General features: G+C 56.1%; 1 protein-coding gene across 13 annotated transcripts in view; it reads right to left on the minus strand.

The window, feature by feature from the left end:
- The window catches only part of PTPRF (protein tyrosine phosphatase receptor type F), an 86,708-nt gene extending 66,793 nt beyond the window's left edge, over window positions 1-19,915 (minus strand). For 7 of the 13 annotated variants that reach the window (XM_060623826.3, XM_060623818.3, XM_060623816.3 and 4 more), the window contains exons 1-3: window positions 19,672-19,914; window positions 12,153-12,229; window positions 5,951-6,086 (exon numbers count right to left, since the gene is read on the minus strand). In XM_060623826.3, the coding sequence (XP_060479809.2) occupies window positions 5,951-6,041 (91 nt within the window). In that variant the 5' untranslated portion in view covers window positions 6,042-6,086; window positions 12,153-12,229; window positions 19,672-19,914. Of the gene's footprint in view, window positions 1-5,950; window positions 6,087-12,152; window positions 12,230-19,671 lie in introns of all 13 variants that reach the window. The other 6 variants (XM_060623813.3, XM_060623820.3, XM_060623814.3 and 3 more) reach the window with 3 other exon arrangements.
- Window positions 19,916-21,374: the final 1,459 nt, after the last annotated feature.

Genomic DNA, 21,374 nt, shown 5'->3' on the forward strand with positions numbered 1-21,374 from the left:
CAAAACCCTGCAGAGGCCTCCCACTGCTATCAAAACAAAACTTCAACTCCTTTCAGGGTGGACAGAGCCTCGCCAGGTCTGACCCCAGCCACTCCCCACCTGCCCCCCACCCCAGCCCTGGCTTCCCAGCCCCTGGAGGAGTGACGTTCCCTGTGGCCTCAGGACCCTTGAAGTAGCTGTTCCTGCTGCCACAAACCTTTCAGACATCCTCTTCACCCACGAACTCCTATTCACCTTCCTGATCTCAACTTAAACATCATTTCCTCAGAAAACCTTCCTTGGTCTCCCTGTCGCCGTCCGCTGCTCCATTAGCTCAGTTCCTGGCTTTAAGCTCTCTCGTAACTCTCCCCGCCTCTCTCACAGCACTGCTCACAGTTTGTTACATAGCACGTGTGTGAGGTTATTACTTTTTCTACATTTGGGGGGCGGGGAGTATCTGGTTCACAGCCGCTTCCTCACCCTGCTTTGCTTCCTGCCCCGTCCCAGTTGCCCGACCCAGTTCCTGGCACACGGGGGTGTAGAACAAGTGAAGGGGTGACCTGACGAGGGAAGGCATGCCTGCGGAGGATGGAGACCGCAGCCCCTCACACGCCAGGGGGAAGCCCGCTCCACCAGGGAGAGGAGCCCAGGGTAGAAACCCTCCTGGACTCCTGCCTCAACGTGTCTGCAGCAGAAAGCAGAGGCTGGAACCTGCTGAACCGGAATGGCCGGAGAGCGCGCCTGGGGGCGGGGCCTCCCCACCAAACAAAGAACCAGGGGAGGCGAGCCAGGTCTGGGTCGAGAGAGAGAGAGAGAGAGAGAGAGAGAGAGAGAGAGAGAGAGAGAGAAAGAGAGAGAGAGAGACAGAGAGAGAGAGAGACAGAGAGAGAGAGAGACAGAGAGAGAGAGAGAATGGCGAGGAGGGAAAAGGCCTAAGCAGTGCGGAGGCTGGATGGTGCCCAAGTCCTGGGGCCACTGAGGAGGCAGAACCCTGGAAGGCTGGAGAGAGGCCAGTGCCCCGCCCAGCCCACCCACCCGCCTGACTGGCAGAGCCTCCTGAGCTCCCCCCCACCCCCCACCAGTGCTAGCGGGCAGGGCAGGCCCCTCCCCTTACTCAGGCCTCACCCTCCACTTCCTGAACCCACCCCCACTCCCACCCAGGGGCCCCTCACCCAGCATGACAGCCAAACCCCACTACCCCAGCTCGTTGGTGTCCCACAGCCCTGCCAAGCCCCTGCCCCTTTTGTTCACCAGGCCCACCTTTGGGGAGCACAAATCTGACCAGGTCTCTTCCCAGCTACAAACCCTGGGCTGATTTCGGTCTCCCTACTCCCCTTCCCACACTTGCTCCTGCTAACCTCTCTCCAGGTTCACCTTTCCTGACTCTTTCAAAAGAGAGCACCTATCATGGGCCAAACAGTGTGCTGGGGCACCGCTTGGCTCTGGTGGGCTGGCTACCCCCTACCCAGACCTGCCCTGACAGGCCAGGCCAGTGGGTACCTGCTTGCCTTTGCGTGTGCCCTGCCCTCTCGTGCACCCCACGCCCAAGCCTGTGGGAGCCTGCCCTGCATCCAGCAGCCCTCTGGGTTTCCCATTCCAGCACTGGTAACAGCTACACTGACTGATTTCGTCCCCAGACATGCTGTCAAAATGAAGCCACTAGACCACTCTTGCCAGGTGCTGACTCAGGTGCTGCCTGGTGTTTAGTGGGGGTCTGAAGAACTTCACAGACCACGTGCCGGGAGGGGCTTTCTGCCCCCACCAGAATGTCGTTCCAGCGCTCCTCTGGACCTTCCCCCCTTCTTCACTGCACGGAGGTTGTGGGCCACACAGCAATTTGGGCAGCAGGTCCCAGAGGTAAGCCCTGGGACACTCTCCATTCAAGAAGGCCACTGACCCCATGTACAATGGGAATGAGTGGCCAAATAAAGGAAACGAGTGGGCTAGCTTAGACAGAGGGTGGGCACACTTCTGGGGCAGAGGGTGTTCAGCCAGCCAAGCTGGGCCACCCTGGAGGCTCCTCCACAGGGAGAGACGGACTGCTATTTTGTGCCTTCCCTGCAGAGCACATACACACACGTCCACACACGTGTACACGGAAGCAGAGAGCAGACACGTGGCCATGAGGGAGTGAGGGACAGCGAGGCAGGGGAGGGAGCTCCTGGAGAGGTGGATTTCCCAGGCCCTGAACCGCCTAATGAGCTGGGGACTCATTAACTCTGGCTCCTATGACCGTTCTTGGTGCCCTCCAGAGGGGAGCCTGCTCAGAGACAACCCTGGGCTCCCAGGGGACACACAGGGAGCCCCCAGGTCATGGCCCCAGATGCAGGGACCACATACTTGGTGCCAGGTGCCTCGAACATGTGACCTCAGTTAACCTTTCCAGGTAGGAATGACTACCCTTATTGTGCAATAGGAAAACAGGCCCAGAGAGAGAAAGCAACCTGCCAGAAGTGCCACGGAGGGCAGAGTCTAGGCAGGCCACCAGGTCCTACCTAGCCGGTGGCCCTGCCTCCCCATAAGGCTGGCAGGGCAGGGGTATGACATGACAGACACACCCTCAGCCACTCAGGCCCCTGCCCTGACCCCATCTACCCCTCCAGCATCGGGCATCCTACTCCAGGCTCCTATGATTCCAAGTCACTAGGCTGTAACCAGGTCCTTGCTCAAACCTGATCACCTGTGCTGCATCCCTGCCTCTGTCCTATGCTATCCGGGAACAAAAGGGAGATGGTTTTCACTGTATCTCTTTCATGAGCTCCATGGAGAAGGCCAAGGGCCATCCCTATCCCCCCCGCCCCATCTTATCCCATTGTGCAACACCCACCATCAGCAAATATCCAGTCACTGTTCAGGGTTCCCTTCTTCCAGGAAGCCTCCCAACGCCCTTCCCAAGTGCTTAGATCACTACCTCTGTGCCAGTGCTGCCCCCCAACAGCACACACCGTAGTAACCCCCCACTGCATGTTCCAGAGGCAGGCCTGGGTGGCCACCTAGCACCTGACTTGCACGTTAGAGAAGGAGAAACCTCTTCCTGCTTGGGACCACCTTTAGCCCCCTACAAGCCTTCCCCTTGAGAAACCACAAAGACCTGGGCTGGAGGAGCTGCCCGCACCCCGCGTGCCTGGGTCTCCATCGGAGCTGAGTCGGCATTAACGCTGGGGCCTCTGGGCTAACTCTTGGCAGCTGCTTCTCCACCCCCCTTCCCTCCACTCCCCTCAGAGGCCAGGGCTCCCATTCATTTGTCTCGTTAAGAGGCCTATAGAAACACATTTGTCCGCTCCGCGCTTCACTGCTCCGGTCGTCAATTCTCTGGGGCGCCTGCCCTACCTTTTGCAGTAGCTCTGTCCACGTTTGCTCAGTCACCCCTGGCTAGAAGTCTCCTAAGCCCAGCCTAAGCCTGGTCACGGTGGGAGGGGTACAGATCCAAAAGCGTATGTAGCATGAAGCAGGTCTATAGGACAGACCCTGCTTCACAGGGCCAAGTCACAGTCCCCAACCCAGGCTCCCCTCCCATGGCTCTCTGTCTGGGAGCAGAGTCCCACTCACCCTATTTCAGCATCTCCAGCTGGTTCCTACTTTCAAGACCCTGGTCCTTGGGTTCTGGTTCTTAAGGACCAGCATGGAGGTTCTGGGACCCTGTTCTAAAAATTGTTTCGCTCTGTCCCCCAAGTAGCACATGACCCAGACTCCTGGAGGAAGTGATGGTTCCAAGTGTGTGGGAACTGGTCAGGTGGGAGGACAAGGAAGAGTGTTCCAAGCAGAGGGATCAGAAGGAACAGAGGCCCGGGGAACATATGAGTGACAGAAGTCAGCATGGCGGGAGCCTGGGGCGGGAGGCAGAGTGAAGGATGAGGTTGGCAGAGGCCAGAAAATGCAAAGCCTTGAGAAGCGTCGAGACCCCTAGGCTTGATCCTGAAGGCAACAGGGGAGGAGAGTGAGGGATTTTAAACTGAGCGGTGACACAGTCAGGCTTTCATTTTGCAACCTGACTCTTAGACTCCGGAAGGGAGAATGGATTATGAGGGAATGGAGGCAGGGAAGACATCAGGAGGCAGTTGCGTGCAAAAGCCCAAAAAAGAGCTGAGCGTGGCTTGGGTGAAGGCAGTGGAGAGGAAGGTGGATGCATTCCAGAGATGTTTAGAAGGGAGAAACAACAGAAGTTGGTGATGGATTAGATGTGCGGAACGAGACAGGGAGGAGGCCCTGGGCTCTGACTTGGGTGGCGGGGTGGGTGGTAATGCCATTCGCCAGGGGAGAGAACACAGAAGGAGGAACAGGTTTGGGGGGAATGAGGGTACACGTCAGGGCATGTTTGGTCTGAAGCAGGAGGGGAAGGCAGTTATTCTCCCAGGATGTGTTCTCTGAAAGTCCAGCTGGGCGGTCCTCCCTCTGCCCTCAAACTCCTGTCTGAAGGCCATGAGAGTGTCCGGGGTGAGGTCGGAGAGCAAGGACAGTATTTCAGTGTCTAAGGGCTACTGACCACACCTGACTGTTGACAAGCCTTTGCCTCCCCTGCCAACGTCAGAGTCACACCCAGTGACTTCTACCCCAACCTGCCCCTGCAGGCTCAAGCTCTCCAGCAGCCCCAGCTAGGCCTGGAGATCACCCCCTGCCCCCAAACCCAGCCCTGCTTCTGCTTGCCCAGCCCTCCCTTGGCCTGAACCTCAAAGCTCCCACTCCCCCTCAGCCCCTGCCCCCAAGAGGAATGCCCTCCCCTTCCCCTGGCCCTACCAGCCCCATCAGGGCCCAGCCTCTGAGGACAAAGGGCGGGGCGCCCTAGTCCCACCCCTCTCCAGGATCTGGTCCTGAATAATCAATGAGCCATTAGGAGAAAGGGTCTGGGAGGGGCAAGGATAGAGATCTGTGCCCAGATACTTGGAGAGGGGGGTGAGGGAAGCCCTATGGCTTGCTGACCCCCAGGCTGATCCCGGGGTTGGCCCCTGGCCACCTCTGGGCTCCGGACAGGCTGGGAACAGCGCCTTTCCCCAGGGACCTTGGCTCCGACCTCACCCCTCCCTGTCAGTGTGCAGATTGGCTAAATCTGCCCTGTGCTCCGCCTCCCACCAGTAACCAAGCAGTGGTAACCATGGTGACGGGGCGGGCTGCGGCCAGTCTTGTAGTGCCAGGCAGGGGGAAGGGCGGCAGGAAAGGAAGGAAAGTTCAGAGTTGGATTTGGGCAGGGGACAATCCCACTTCCGCCAACGCGCGCACGCGCGCGTGCACGCGCGCACACACACGCACACACACACACACACGCACACACACACACACACACACACACACACAGGTCCACTGGAGCCCAGCATCCTGCTGGCCAGGTGCAATCTTCCCCGGATTCCCAATGCTGAGGGGCTGGTGGAAGGGGGATGCCCTTTTGCCTTGAAGGTGGTGGGGAAGGGGAAGGAGGGACTCAGTGTCCCCACATATGAATCCCAAGGGTCTAGCCCAGGGGAAGGGCTGTGGTGGCTCCAGCTTCTGATCTCTCCCTGGACCTGTGGACACATGTGGCATCCCATTCACACATCCATATAGATTCCTTGTGAGCCACCCCCCCTATTCCCACTCAACTCTGACATGGCTCACACTGTGTCTTTTGCACAGATCTGCAGTGGCAGGCACAGTACACGCCTGAGCATGTCACCCAATGACCACATGAATCTTGGACATGGCTCACTCCCATTCCATAAAATAGGGGCATACTTAGACATGCCCCACTCCACAGTGCCTTAAGGGACATGCAGGCATTTCACAGGATGCTCCCAGGAAGCATGAGGCTGGAGTACTCCTTGGGAGGGGGGGTTATCTAACTGAGAGGGCGATGTCTTTCTAGGACAGTACGAGGTCTGGGGAGGTATCTAACTATCTTGCCTCTTGTAGTACCTGGTTGTGCCCCTCACCCTAGAATCTTGCTAGGAGGAATGCCACCTTTTAACCTGGGAGATCCCGCACCATGAGGGGTCAGACTTACTGTCACCATGGGCACCTGCCACCAAACCAAGCATCACGAGTGCAGGCACAAGGGGTACCATCGTCTTCCCTGGGGCTGGCTCTGGGGCCATCCAGGGCTCTAGCACCACGGCCAGCCACAGCCCAGGACAATCAACCTGTGATAGAGAGAAGGGAAGAGTCAGTTAGCTGGTTTCCAACAATGTCCCTACTGCCCACCTAATGCCACCTCCTCATCCCTACTCACCACCCAGACCCTGCTCTTCCTCACGGACCATCCAGAGTCTAGTTCAACAGACACCCCCACCCCCACCTTGGACTATGCAACGACCACCCAGACCCACAGAGCCCTGGCTCCTCACTGACTCCCCCTGCCCTTCCTCAGTGACCCCAAAGGTAATCCAAAAGTCACACTGTAGGGAGAGAGTACAAGAGGCCTTCAGGTCATTCTCTAAACCTGAGTAGGAGGGCAGGGGGCCACTGAGGCCAGAGGATGTATAGGGATGTTCTGTCCCAGACAGTGAGTTTCCAACTTGCCTCCATAAGGGGACAGGAAGAGGGAAACAGGATTGGACAGACACAGAGACACACAGGTGGAGACAGACAAAGAGAGAGCAGTGAGAAGGTAGCAGACCCATGTAGGCTAGTCCCTGGGGCACCCCATTGTCTCTTCTCTCCCCAGCAGGGAGGGAGGAGGCAGTAGGCCAGACCCCGCATGCCGAGCACGGGCCCCAGAGCACTTGTTAGCAGCAGACAGGATCCACGTATCAGAGGCTCGAAGCCAAAGCCACAACCCGTCCAGGCTCGCCAGGACGCGCTCTTGACAAGTTGTAGATGCCCTGCCTGACCACCCTCGTCCTACCCAATTCCCATGGCACCTTCCCACTCCAAAAGGAAACCATAGGGAAGCCCTATTGGCCAGGAATGGGGGGGGGGTGGTGGCTGGACCCTCAGATTCCACCCACATCACCCTTGCTCCAGTGGCCCATTACAGATCAAACTTCAGGGAGCTGCTTGCTGAGAACTGCCTTCCAGGCTGAGACAGGCACCTGTGCACAGGGAAGACCGTGTTTGGGATTGGCTCAATGCCTCCAGGCCTTTACTCATAAGGCTCCTCAGCCAGGTGTGCCCTCCCCACTCTAACAGACACCTGTATGAAGCCTTCAGCATGGCCACACCATACACTACAGATACACTGCTATCACTCCACAGGCCCAATGATGAGCTCTCTCCTATGCCCCCCCCAACCCAGGGGGTTTCAGGGGATCCCCAACAGTGTCCACTAGCACTGCTCACACCTTACTCTGAGCAGGTGGCTGGTGCCGTGAGAAGCCCCCCAGTAATGCTCTGAAAACACAACAGGACATAGAGGGGCAAGTGAGTGACAATGAATGCAGGGACTCTGGTGAGAGTCTTGATCAGATCCAGGTACTAGCTGACCCACAATGGTAACAGAATTTGCAAGGAAGGACAAGCCTGGTGAATGTGAAGGGGCAGGGCTCAAAGATGGCTCTGCTCCTTTCTGGAACTTGAACCCTAGTCTCAACTGGGACAGTCAGAGGTCCTAAGATCAGAGGGCGGTAGGTGAGCAAGGTGCGAAGACAAAACAGGAAGGACTGTGAAGTGAGGCGGGGGCTGACCGCAAAAGGCAAAGGGAGGGAGATGTCCTTTGTCCCAAGATCTTGCTAAAAGTCTCAGATAGGAGCTGAGAAGTAAAAGCAAGAGAGCTGAAGGGGGCGTGATGGGCACCGAGCCCCATTCACACCATACCTGGGGTTCCCACTCAGTGATCACAGAGCTCAGGTGGCTGAGGCTAGGAGAGAGGGAGTCCCTACCATGATGCCCCGTACGGCCAGTCTGGGATTCCGGCCATGGGTGTCAGAGAATTTGAGCCTCTGGTAACCCCACCCCCAGGGTGACACTTATTTGGGGATTCCAAGGACCTCCCACGTATCTGAGTCTGGGATACTCAGCTCACTGTTCAGATACTGAAAGCAGGACAAAGGTTAGAGAAATTGAAAACAAAGACATCCCCTCCCCAAAGAGCTTCTCCTAGGGGTCCATGGACACAGGGACGTGGCTATACCCAGAGGCGGGGGACACGGGACACACAAACATGGACACATTCTTAGGGAACTACTCTGGCAACCACACAGCTATCCAAGGCAAGGCCTCTCCGTCACCAGCTCCTGGCAAGAGCAAACTGCTACCTACCCCAAACACTGGAAACAGAGCCTGCTCCCTCATCTGAGTCCTGGGTCCCTGGGCCTGACCTCAGTCTAGTCCTTGGCCCTGCCCCCACCCCCAGAATGCTCAGGGTCATCTATGGGCAGAAAGTGGGAAAGGAGCAGTGAGGCAGGACTGATGCTAACGTCGCTGGGGTTGCCGAGAATTCAGTGCAAGTGTGAAGAGCTAGGCGTCCACTTCCCCCAGCATGGCTGGGTGAGTCGGGGATGAGAACAAGGCCTGAGCCCTTGACATTAACTAAGGCTTGTCTCTGAAGTGCACTGTGGGCCACTGGTTCTCCCACACTGATGTACTTGGGCAGGAAAACAACTCCATACTGTATGACATTACAGAATATAATTGGATATGATTTTTCTACATTCAGAATGGTTTTAATATATCCTTTTTCCTTGCTACATCAGTGCAAAGCTGCCAAATGCCCTTTCTTGGGAAGAACTGTCCGTTATTTCTCATATTTTGTTTTGGTGTTAAAAGGTCCTTTCTTGTATGCAATATGGGTGTTAGCAGATAGTGGTATTTTCCCATAATATCCTTACTTTGCAAAATAAAAAATTGCCATTCCCATGTCTGGCCCCCAAGTACTTTTGGAAAGTGTACTAGTTTGTGAAATCGAAGAGCCTGGGAATCACTGCTTGGAGGAAAAAGGAATGAGCAGGCACCACACCAAGCCACAAGATTCAAATAAGAACGTCATGGAAATGCATATAACACAGAGGCCATGTCACCTCTCCGTAGCCTGACCTAAGCACCCCTGCAACCTCAATGGGTGCCCCCAACTCCTGAGACCATGTTACGCCAGAGATGGGGGGGCGGGAGGGGCTCCCTGGCTAGAGAACAGCTGGGATCATTCATTCGGAGTCCTCTTCATGAATATGCAAACACAGATTGATTTGTTTCCCATGGGCACGTGTTATTATTCAAAAATATTAATTAGTCTCCAAATACCACCTGTTCCTACAGCTCCCCCACCCCCAGACCAGGACCCTGGCTCCCAGGAGGCTGGGGCCCCAAAATGACATCAACAGGAGAAAGGATATTCAGGGCCCCCAGAGGGGTCAGCCAAGAGGAGAGACCAGTGCTTGGGCGAGAGGAGCCTGAGGGCAGGGAGAGCCAGGAGCCGTTCATGTTCAAAGCTGCAGGCGGCTAACCCAGCCCTTTTGTCATGTCCTGGACAGTTCACCGCGTGGCACTGCAGCAGCGGCCGCGGAGGCGGAAACAGGCCTTGTTACACTTGGGAAGGAAAACCAACGTGTTTCCAACTCTCACCAAACCGACCGCGGGATTATGACGGGAATAAATCAGTCTCAGCCTCGACCCCCGCCCCAGGGAGTGAGGCAGCCAGCAGCAGGCAGCTTCGCTCAGCCAGCCAGTTGGCCAGAGTCTGTGAGCACTGCCTGGCACAGCCCGCCCACTCTCTTACAGCCAGGCCCCCTGCCCTCTCAACAGCGCTCAGCTTCTTGGGCCCCTGGGGAATGGAGGGAGGAACTCAGGAAGAGCGTCCCAGAGTCTCTCCGGGTGGCACAACGTCCAGCAGAGGCTTAGCTCGGGGCAGAAGACCAAGGGGACCAGCAAAGGCACCTGCCTCCAGCTATCGCCCCTAACCTACCAGTCCTCCAATTTCCTTCCTGCGGCAGTGGAACCTCCCTCGGGTTAACGCTCTCCAAAACCTGTAGACACACCTCTGCATTTGCTGTTCTCTCTCCTGGGAGGAATGCCCTTCTCTTGCCCCCAGCCACCTACTCACCCCTAAGAACTCAGCTCAAGCGACCCTCCCCAGTTTAGTGAAGACAGCAAGAGGTGGTGTAGACCAGTGGTTCTCAATCCAGGGTGATTCTGCATTCCCCTCCCCTCACCTCCATGGGATATCAGGCAATGTCTGGGGACATTTTTTACTGTCAAGACTGCAGGTGTCGGGGGGCAGGTGCTACTGGCATTTAGTGGGAAGATACAAGGAATGCTGCTAGATATCTTACAGTAATAGGCCAGGCCCCCGCAACAAAGGATTGTCTGGTCCAAAACATCAATAGTATCTAGACTGAAAAACCCTGATGTAGACAGCAAGATCCCTTGCTGATATAGGCCAGGGCCTGCCCCAGAACCAGGTCTCCTATCAGCACCTTGGGCCCTGTACCTAAAGAGGCCTCAGCCTGGCTTAACTCTTGTACCAGCTGTGCCAGGGCCTCAGGATGTTAGGGCATCTTCTCCCCCTCAAAGTCAGCCCTGCCTCCAGAAGCCAGGCAGGCCTTACAGCACATCTCCTGCACCCCTTCACACATGCCATCAGCAAGCGGCCTCCCTAGAAGACACAGAGCTCCACTTTCAGGCACCTCTTCCTGCTGAGGATGGGCTCCCAGGTAGGCCATACCCAGCTTCTGAGGATGGATAGGTGAAGGGACGCATGGTACCTCCACCTCCACCTCCCCGTCTGCCCGGGGACCCAGCCTCCGCCACACACTGTATATTGCCCCAGTGCCCATCTCGCCATGCACAGGGCCTGGCCCGTAGCAGTACCCAGCACATGCTCAGTTCCTTTTCCTACCTAGCCCAGACCCATCTCTCGTAACCCTCTTCATCAGCTGACCGTGCAGAACTATTCAGTGGGTCCTCCCGGGCCCTGAGCCAAGGGGCAGCCATGGGCTATGCCTTCCAACAGCTTACAGAAGACGGTCCAACTAGAACTCATTCTCCCCAGCACCGCCCCTCTTCAGGTCCCCATCTTGGTGACAAGCACTACCAGCGACGTGGTCACCCAAGCCAGCCAGTCCTCCTCAAATTCTCTCTTTTCTTCACCCCATTCACCCAACTGGTCAGTAAGTTTGAATCTGCACTGCCTCCACTCCGACCTCCACGTGTCAGTAAGACCTCAGGAGTGCATACCTCTTTAGGGGGCTTCCGCCCTCAGATTTCTCCCAGTTCACCCTGCACACAAACCAATGCCCCAGGCAAGCTTATAAAAACGCAAGGTGATCGTGGCCCTCAAGCACATTTTGCTGCTTGATTCCATAGCAGACACACAGATAATGTTTCAGGACTGAACAGATGGGCAAATGGAGAGATGTTGCTTCTCTGCTTAGGAACCTTCGGTGTCGGGGCGCCTGGGTGGCTCAGTTGGTTAAGCATCTGACTTCAGCTCAGGTCACAATCTTATGGTTCGTGAGTTCGAGCCCCACATCGGGCCCTGTGCTGACAGCTCAGAGCCTGAAGCCTGCTTTGGATTCTGTCTCCCGCTCTCTGCCCCTCCCCCACTCATGCTCTGTCTCTGTCTCTCTCTCCAAAATAAATAAACATTAAAAAAAGAAAAAAAAGAACCTTCAGTGTCTCCATATGACCCTCAGGAAAAAGTCTAGAGTCTTAGCCAACATCCATGGCTCCCCGTGCTCTGTCTCCCAACTTCCCTCTCTCCCAACCCAACCCACCTGCTCTATGCGGTGGCAGAAAGACGAGAGGAGAAGTGGACCTGAAAAAGATAAGGAGGTGCTCCAGATCCTGGAGGTACCTTGCTCTTTCTACCACAACCTACAGTTGATGGGAACAGACTTCCCTACAGAAACATGATGACTGAAAAAGCAGACAGTTCCTAGTGGAAGTCCCAGAATGTCACCCAGAAGCCTATTTCACACCTACAGCAGCTGACAAGCTGTATGTATATCACTCCCCACCCACCTCCATCAACCATTCTGGCCAGAAACCCAGGCACCATCCTGGACACCTCCCCTTCTTTCTCATGCCCCACATTCAGTCCTGCACCATGTCCTGTCTCCTCCACGTCCCGAAACAGCACTCACATCCCTTCTCTCCACGTCCATCACCACCTCCCTTCACCGTCACTCAGCCATATGCACACTGGACCATGTCACGCCCCGAGTGGCAACACTTCCATGGCTCGCCACCAGTCTCCATCACAATCTGAGGTGCTCGGCCTGGCCCACAGGACCCCTCTGTGCCCTGGCCCCCGCCACCTCTTGGGGCACACCCACCAGGTCTCTGCTTGCTCACACCAGTCACTCTTGGACAACCAGCACTGAGGGCAGGGCACCAGGGTCTCCGCTCCTTCCTAGAGAGAGAGGAAAGGATGAGAAAACACCAAGAATTTCATCACAGCATAGTATACACTGACACAGAAAGACATGCAGAATTTGCTGTTTATGGAACAACAACAACAACAACAACAACAAAGCAGGCGTCAAAACTTTGTGCAGGACAATCCCCATTTAGTAAAAATGCCCATCTCTTCACTCAGTTACTCTTTTCAGTACTCCTGAGCATCTACTAGTGTGCTGGGCTTTCTTCCGGGAACCCGGCATACAGCAAACAACACAAACTGAGACCCCCCACCTCAGTGGTAACACTTGTGTCTGAACCCTCGAGGCACCCCTCCAGCTACCCCTCCAGCAGAGCCCAGGCCCCGCCCACCTCTGCACCTGCCAGCCAACCACAAGAACTTCCCCCTCTGATCCTCAAATGTGCGCTCTCTAGCCTGCCAGTGCCTGCAACATGTTGCCCACACTCTGTGCCAAGTACCCCTTAGACATCAGAGCCAATGGCACTTTCTCAGGAAGGCCTTCCATGATGTCCCAGACTACACGCCTGGACCTTGCCTAGGAGCAGTGACCACAAATGTGAGGAATTATTTTTTTATACAATTGTTGCAGGGTCACGGAGTCATGACCACGAGCCTGGTGTGTGCCTGGCCCCAATTCCATATTCCCAGCGCTCAGCAGAGAGCAGGCACACAGTAGGTGCTTCATTAGGACACAATGAACGAGTGCACAGATGCATGAATGAGTTCACAGAAAACACCCCAGCTTCGGAGAACCACACCAGCATACATTATGGCCTTCAAAGAAACTTCCGAAGCAATATTTATTTTTGACTTTCTGCTTCTCTGTAATTTTTTAAATGAAGGTGTGCCCCTGGATGCCTCCTCTGCTGGCACATACACAGCCATGCAGCCCATCTCTTCCCTCTAGAATGATGACTGAGCCCCCACCAGGGTGGGCACCCTCCTGAGTGGGGTGGGGGCTGAACACACACCACCTCACCACAGCTCAGTGACCTGGCACCACTGGGGCCCACTCGACACAGGACGCACGTCACAGTGGGTTTCTCTTCGGCCTCACATGCACAGTGATGACCCCGACACATAGCAATTCTCCCGAGGCTCCTCCCAAAATGGACACTCAGGGATGGGGGTCAGGGAGTGCCCTCACCAACTCTGAGCCAGCCTCCCGCACCTGGGAATTGTCCTCACTTGAGATTGACCACCTTTGGCAACATGGGGGGTGTCCTTGGAAGGCCCATCATATCTGACCAAGACGGGCCCCGCCAACCCAGTACTGTCTCATGCTGACCCTGCAGCACACCCTCTCTGGCCTCCATTGCCCCCTGCCTGTGCCAGTACCAGCAGTTCCGGCCTCAGGAGGGCTGCCCGCCTCCCTGTCCTAGTCCACTGAGTTTCCACAATGTTCCCTGTGGCCGCTGCTCCCAACACACAGGCTGCTGGGCGAGTCCGGGCAGAAAAACCAGCTTCCATGTCCCAAACTCCAAGGCCGGTTTGTCTGGGGACGCCTGCCTTGTGGTACCAAATGTGAGGTTACTGGCTCCACCGTTGCTCAGGGACCGTGGGACAGAGGGACAGAGTCTGAGGCAGAGAATGGGGAGGGTCCCCTAAGCCAGCTGGCTCTAGTGCCATGCCCGAGGCCATGCCAGGATGGACCTACACTGAGCAGGAGTCACACCTGAGAAGAGATGTGTGTCCAAAATGGCCTGGAGGTGGGTCAGAGAACAAAGAAAACAGGCAGAGACAAAACTCTGCACGTGGAAAGACCTTCAAGTACACGGAACAGCACCAGGGCAGGATTCTGGAACAGCCAGGATAGCACCTGGTACCACACCAGTCCAAGATCAAACCGGACTCAAAACAACCTAGACAGGCAATCAGAATTGACCAGCAGCAGCTCCCAGAACCACTCCAGACTCACCCTGGGACACACCTAGATCACGACCACCAGACACGCCCAGAAAGCCAACTAGAAAGCTACTCAGTGAGGACTTGACTGGTACCGAGCCCAAGTCTGCAATCGCTGGAAAGGCCTCAGAAGTGGTGAGGCTGGCAGCAACGACCAGGATCAGGTAAGAGGCCTTGGCACCAACACAGGGCTGGCCCCCAGGAGGCCTCTCGGTCACCTGCCACACCTGGAACCCAGCCTGGCAGCAGGACCAGGAGCAAGCTGAAATCAGAGGAGCACAGGCACTGGGGGCCCTCCAGAGCAGCTCCCCGGCAGGCCCTAGGACTACCAGGAACAGTCCCCGGAAGCGGCAGCTAGAACAACGCCAAGGATCTCGACTCAGGTCATGATCTCACTGTCGTGGGACAGAGCCGTCGTCGGGCTCTGTGCTGATGGTGTGCAGCCTGCTTGGGAATCTCTCTCTCCCTCTCTCTGGCCCTCCCCCACTTGTGCACGCGCTTTCTCTCTCTCAAAATAAATAAATTAACTTAAAAAAAAACTTTAAAACAATGCTGAGGAGCAAAAACCGCTGTTCTCAGATCTGGAGGTTGGGGACACAAAGAGACCGGTGCATCTGGACCTCAGACGCAGAACCTCATTAGACACCCAGGGCCCAGGTGGGGTGGTGGAAATGGGGAACTGAGCGTGCTGAGGCCTCTAGTCTTCTCATACCAGCCCACCAGAAGGTCAAATACACCTGAGCCATACACACAATCCCAGAGATGATGACAAGGGCAGAAGGCTAGGGGCCAGGCACTCTCCTTGCTGAGCTCCCCCAACCTGCAAACCTCAGCTCAGAACTGCAGTTACTTTAGGCGAGCAGGTGCCCTAACCTTAACAAGGTATTGTCTTACTTATTTTTAAAATTATTTCTGTTTTATTTTATTTTCAAGGTTTATTTATTTTTGAGATAAGGAGAAAAAGAGGGTGCAGGCGGGGTGAGGAAGGCGCAGAGAGAGGGGGAGACAGAGGATCCACAGCAGGCTCCATGATGACAGCAGAGAGCCCGATGCAGGGCTCGAACCCAAGAACTGTGAGATCATGACCTGATCATGACCGAAGTCAGATGCTTAACCAACTGAGCCACCCAGGCGCCCCTATTTATTTTTTTAAAGTTTATTTATTTTGAAAAAGAGAGCATGAGCGTGAGTGGGGGAGAGGCAGAGAGAAGGAAAGAGAGAATCCCAAGCAGGCTCCTCACTGATAGAGGGGCTTGAACTCATGAACTGTGAGATCATGAGCTGAGCCAAAACCAAGAGACAGACACCTAACCGCTTAACCGACTGAGCCACCCAGGCTCCCCTTACAAGGTATTGTTTTAAAGGCCACCCCCCACCCCCAATTCTGATGGGGGTGGGTTTGCACCCACTATTAACGACTGCTGATACCATCGAGACACCATTGCTTACTAGATGCCAGGCCCTGTTCTAAGCACTTCTTGCATATTCGACCTTAATCCTCATAACAACACACGGCATGGAATTGTCTTAGGCCCGCTTGACAAAGGAGAAAACGGACTCAGAGATGTTAAGCAACTCGCTCAAGGTCACACTGCTACTAACAGAGTGGCACCCCAACGGTTAGGAACCAGAACCCACACAACCCACTGAGATTGTGGGCTCCTGATGAGCACAGCTCAGCACGCTCTCAGAGAACTCTCCGTCCTTCCTCTGGCCCAGCTTTCTCTCCCAAACTCCAGATCCTCACACCCAGCCCCCTCCTGGATGTCTCCCCTGCCCCCACTGGACCTCAAATGCCCCAAGCATCTCAAAGACAAGGCGCCCAACCATGAGCTTGTTATCTGCCCCCCCAATCTCCCTCTCCTCCCCAAGTTCCCAGCTCAGTGAACCTGCAGGGCCTTCAGTAAAGGCCTCACCCAGTCGCTCCCAGGAACCCGGACCCCTTCCTCTTCCTCTTCCCCACCCCCACATCCAATAAATCATCCTGTCCTGATAAAGGTGCCTTCTGAATCGCTCCATGCTACTCCCCTATCTAAGACACCATCACCTCTCACCTGATTTCCTCCTCAATGGGCATCGTGGGTCCATCCGCTTCCCATAGCCACAGAATCCTCTTCTGGAAACATCTGATCATAGCACATTCCACACCCCCTACCCAAGCTTTAAATCTTTGGCGGCTCCCTTCTCCCTTCTGTGTTCTCAAAGTAAAGTCACAGCTATTTAAAACAGGGCATTAAAGGCCCTCTGATCTGCTGTATCTTGGAATACGTCAAGACCTCTGAGTCTTTACCCACACTATTCTTTTCTGCCCGGAGTGCTCTTTCTTCAGCTGGAAAACTCCTGTTCATTCCTCAAAACTCACTTCAGATAGCCCCTTCTTGGGCTCTTCTGGGACTCACCTCATTTTGACCCTTGAACTCTCCCTTGCCTCATATGGAAGCAGCTCATCCAACCTTGTAACTTCGGCTCAGAATTGTAGCTGCTTTAGATGAGCTGATGCTGGGCTCAACCACAGCAGTTCCTAAGGGATGGGCTCCCTCTTCCAAAAGCTCCTAGTCCCATAGGAAGCAGGGCAGCTTGGCTGAAAGTGCCTAGCCCAGTGTCTGGCACACAGTCGGCAATCAATAAGAGTCTAGTGAATTGCTCTGCATTCCCATGATGCAATCTGTTCCCCCAGGGACCATGAGCTTCTCAAGGGCAGGGCCCTGGCTGCAAGCTTGGCCCAAGCACACAGCAGTGTCAGTCATACGAGAAGGGACTGCCACTGCTGATTATGCACTGCCACACATCTCCCTTAGATTCTCACAACAGCCTTGGGACCAATCAAGGTTGGACGAGATGCCCCATTTCACAGGAGGGGAAAACTGAGACCTGGGAAGGAACAAGCTAGAAAGTGGAGAAACTGTGACATGTCTCAGCCTCTATCAAAGAGCTGCGGGGCCCACTTGAGGGTCCTCAACACTGAACTCCCAGTTAGGGCTGACGGAAGAGCTTACAGACCACAAATTGCCAGGGCCAGCATTTTGCTGCATATCAATACAATTCCCAAGAAAAGCTCTTCAGTCATCTACTCTTACTGCAGCCATCCCTCTCCAACTGCTCCATCAGCCCCCAAATCAACACCCCCAACACCACCCCCATGCTCACAGTGTGAACAAGGTTGAACAGAGGAAAGGTCAGGAGCTGCAGGGCAAAGAGCAAGAAGGAAGGAATAATATTAAAACAATGCCCTCATTAAAGGAAAGAAAAAAGGGAAGAGGAAGAACAACTGGAAAAGAAAACAAAACTACAGACACATTTCAAATAATAAGGGGGAAACTGAGCCAGCCAAAAAGTGCAAGAAAGTGTGTGCAGGAGAGTGCAAAATTCTGTGGGTGTGCACATACACACGGTTCTTAGGGATGTGCAAAGAGGTGTTGTGAGGGCACAAGCAAACAGAGTGGTGCATGGCCATGCGAGCACGGTAGATTTCTGAGCTCCGGCTGCTGTGCAGGCCCAGGTGTGCAAGTGTGAGGGCAAGAAGGCAAGTGGATGCGCAGGGGGGGGGGGGGGGGGGTGAGTGTAGGAATGATGGTAGAGGGGTGTGTGTGTGTGTGTGTGTGTGTGTGTGTGTGTGTGGCCTGTGCCTGAGGGTGCGGATGTTGGGGGCTGTGCTTGGGGAGTTACACCTTCTCCTTCTTGAAGCCTTAGGCTCATTCATATAATCAGTGAAAAACAGGGATTTTCTTGCTCCCTGAAGCAAGAGTTAATAAGGCGCCAAGCATAGAATTTTCTAAGATTTCCTCCCAGAACCCTCTTCTGGATCCCATCAGATCTCTGATGTCTCCCAAAGGATCTCTCAGCAGAGCTCTTCCCTTCCCGGGGGATCTCCCACCATTGAGGATCCCCCAGAAAGACCCTTCTGAATCTTTTTCTAGGCCTACCACCCCAGTGCACTTCCCAGGATTTTATGGCCAGATTCCGCACCAGGTCACTCTGGATCCCTGCCCTTGTCTATTCAGGAGCCAAAGTGGAGCCTTCATCACCAACACTCAGCAGTCCAGCTTCCCAGGCTCTGCCTGGCTGCCCCCAGGGGAATCCAGAGAATCCCCTCCTGCTGGAGGGCTCCCAGCTCAGGTACAGGGCTCCCACCCCCAACCTGCTCCAACTTGGGGGGGTGCCCTGCACTGCGGGGGGGGGGGGGGGTGGATGTTGAAATGGGGAGAAAGGCTAGCCCCTCCCCCACCCTAGGGTGGAAAAACCAGAGAGGCAGCATTCCAGAGAAATGGGGAGGGGGCCTAGCAGAGGACGCACAGAGATTATGGTCAAGTGGGAGACAGAGACACCAAGAAACCAATAAGAGACACGAGAGAGAGACCTGGAGAGAGAGACTCAGAGATGGGGGAGGGAGCACAGCGAGCCCTGGGAAGAAAAAACAGAGACCCAGGAAGAAAGAACAGAGAGACCCGAGGAGAGAGAACAGAGAGATCCGGCACGGGAGGACAGAGAGACCCGGGTAGAAAGAACAGAGAGACCCGGGAGAGAGAACGGCGAGACCCAGGGCGGGAGAACAGAGAGATCCGGGGAGGGAGCCACAGACAGCAGGAGAGACCCCGGGGCTGCGGGGGGTGAGACTGGGAGGCAGTGACACAGGGAGACAGAGATACACAGACACTGAAGGGCACTGAGACCAAGGCACGGAGGAAAACAGAAAGCAGCTGAGACTGAAACGTGGGCACAGCGATGAGGACCGGGGCACACCAGGACGAGACGGGACGGGACGGGACGCGGGGCGGCGACTGAGTGAACTTTCCGGAGCCGGTCCGAGTGGACACGTCCTCACGGGACAGGTCGCTCCGGGGCCTTCAGGTCGTTGCACCAGGGTGGGGGTGGGCACAGTCCGCCAGGCCTCTCCCCTGCCCACGCCGGCGACCGAGGCTGGCGGGGGGGGGCTCCAAACTCGCGCCCGGCAAACCCCGGGCCCGCACGTGCGCCAGGGCGGCGAGCGAGACGGGGGCGCGTCGGCTGCGGATCCCCTGCCGGCTGGGAGGGGGCGCCTGTGCGGCGGGGGCGGGGGCGCGGCCTGGACCCGCCCGGGGCTGGGGTAGCGGTGGGTGGCGGTGAGAGGTGGAGGGCCGCCCCCGGAGCGCGGCCGCGCCGGCGGGGGGAGACGAGGCGGAACCGAGAACGGGGAGCACAAATGCAAAGGGAAACTTTGCACTGGGGGCGCGCGGGCTGCGGCTCAGGTGCGGCGCGGAGGGCGGGGAGGAGGGGGGCGGCGAGGGGCGGCGAGGACCTAGCCAGCCGGCGGCGGTGGGGGGGGGGGGCGCGTCTGCCGCGGGGTAAGCGCGGGGAGGAGCCGCCAGGCTCGGGGCGGGGGGGGGGGGGGGCGCCCAGCCGAGGCTGCGGGCGCGGCAGGTGGGGGCGCGGCCCGGCCTAAGCGGCGCCTCCAGCCCCGCTCGGAAGACGCGAGGAACGGGGAGAGGGCGGGGGGAGTGGGGAAGGAACGGATGCGAAGGGGACTGTAGGGGGGCCCGGGGGTCACTCACCGCCAATCCAGGGGCCGTCGGTCCGCATGTCCCCCCCCAACACACACAAGCCGCTGGGGCCGCTGATCCCGCTGCTCTTCTGCCGCCGCCGCCACCGCCGGGTCTTACTCCCGCCACCGCCGCCCGAGCCGGAGCCGGAGCCGGAGCCCGAGGTGGAGCAGGAGCCGGAGCCGGAGCCGGAGCCGGAGCCGGAGCCGCCGCCTCTGCCGACGCCGCCGCCACCGCTCCCGCCGCTCCCGCGCCAGCTCCAGCCGCGCGCCCCCGCTCGCGCCCGCGCCCGCGCCCCTGCCCCTGCCGTGCGCGTCCCCGGCGCCGCCCCTCCCCTCGTGCACTCTCGCTCGTAGAGCCGTGGAGCCGCGTAGGCCCAGCGAGGCCACAACCCAACCCTGAGTCTAAACGGACTGAACTCCAATATTGGACCAGAACCTCAGTTGTGAGCAAGGACAGACCCAAACTCCCATACGAAGTCCATATCCTACTAGTGCCTCCCAGTCCTTACTATGAACCGGATACTACTCTTGGACCCCATTTCCTTCCTCTACAAATATGCCCCTGATACTGAGCCCAGACCCGTCTCCAAACTCAATATTGAGTCCAGACTCCTAATTCTGCTCCCACATTGGCCCAAGTAGTAATTTTAATCTACACCCGTATATTGGCCCCCAATACCGGTTCTGACTCTAAATCCCTCTATCATCTCTACCTACCTAAGCTTGATAAGGACACCAGCACTAACTCTGGGCCTTAAGTGGACTCCAGTTCTAATACTGAGCCCCAGATCCCTATATTAACCCTAAAGTCCAACAGTTACTTTGTTATGGGCCCCAGTACTTTTCTGAACCCCAAAACTTACATAAAACGCCAACACTGCACTCCCAGTCCCAGGTCAACACCAATACTTTCTGAATTGGGATTCCCAATTCCAGAATTGGGTTGGGTCATCAGAAAAGAACCCTACCACAGATGCTGACCTTAAACCCCACAAATCCTTGGGGCAACTTAGGACCCTAACTTGCCCCAACCGTAATTATCTTGGAATGCAAGATTAGTGAGACTGGCTTTGCAGAAACTCCGCACGAATCTTCATCCCCATGTTTGCCCTCCACTTATCTGACCTGATTTCAACCCCAGTTCCAACTGTGAACCTGAATCAAGTCTTTCATTGGCCCCTGAGTTCAAGACTTAATAATGTCACTCGAACCTGATGTAAAAAAAACTTTGGTATTGAGTTTCTGATTCCTCATACCAAAACTCAAATGCTGACCTTATAAATTTCTGGGCTAAACCCATAAATTACCTGAAGATTTATTCCAAGTCCTAACTCAGAGGGAGACTTGGTAAGCTCCACACCAAGAATCACACACACCAAAGTCCCCCCGCCATCCTCGCCCACCATCTAGACCCACCCTCCCGGTCCATGCCACCACTATTTAAGAATCAGCCACACAACCCTCTCCTTCCCTGGGCAAGATGGCAACCTGCCCCTATTGCCCTAGCTCAGTTGAGGATCCCGATGAGATTTCTGATCTCCTATGGGTCTCCTTGATACCTTTGTGAGTTTGGAGGTCAGGTGAGAAATAAACAAAGCTTGGGGATTGCTGAGACACCTGGATTCAGGGATCAAAGAGTTAATGTGCAGGGCAGGTGTGGAAGAGGGGTTTAGAGATCTGGGCTGAGGGGTCAAGTTCTGGTTTATCACGTAA

The sequence above is a fragment of the Panthera onca genome, chromosome C1 (assembly GCF_046562875.1).
Source record: "Panthera onca isolate mPanOnc1 chromosome C1, mPanOnc1 haplotype 2, whole genome shotgun sequence".
NCBI lineage: Eukaryota > Metazoa > Chordata > Mammalia > Carnivora > Felidae > Panthera > Panthera onca.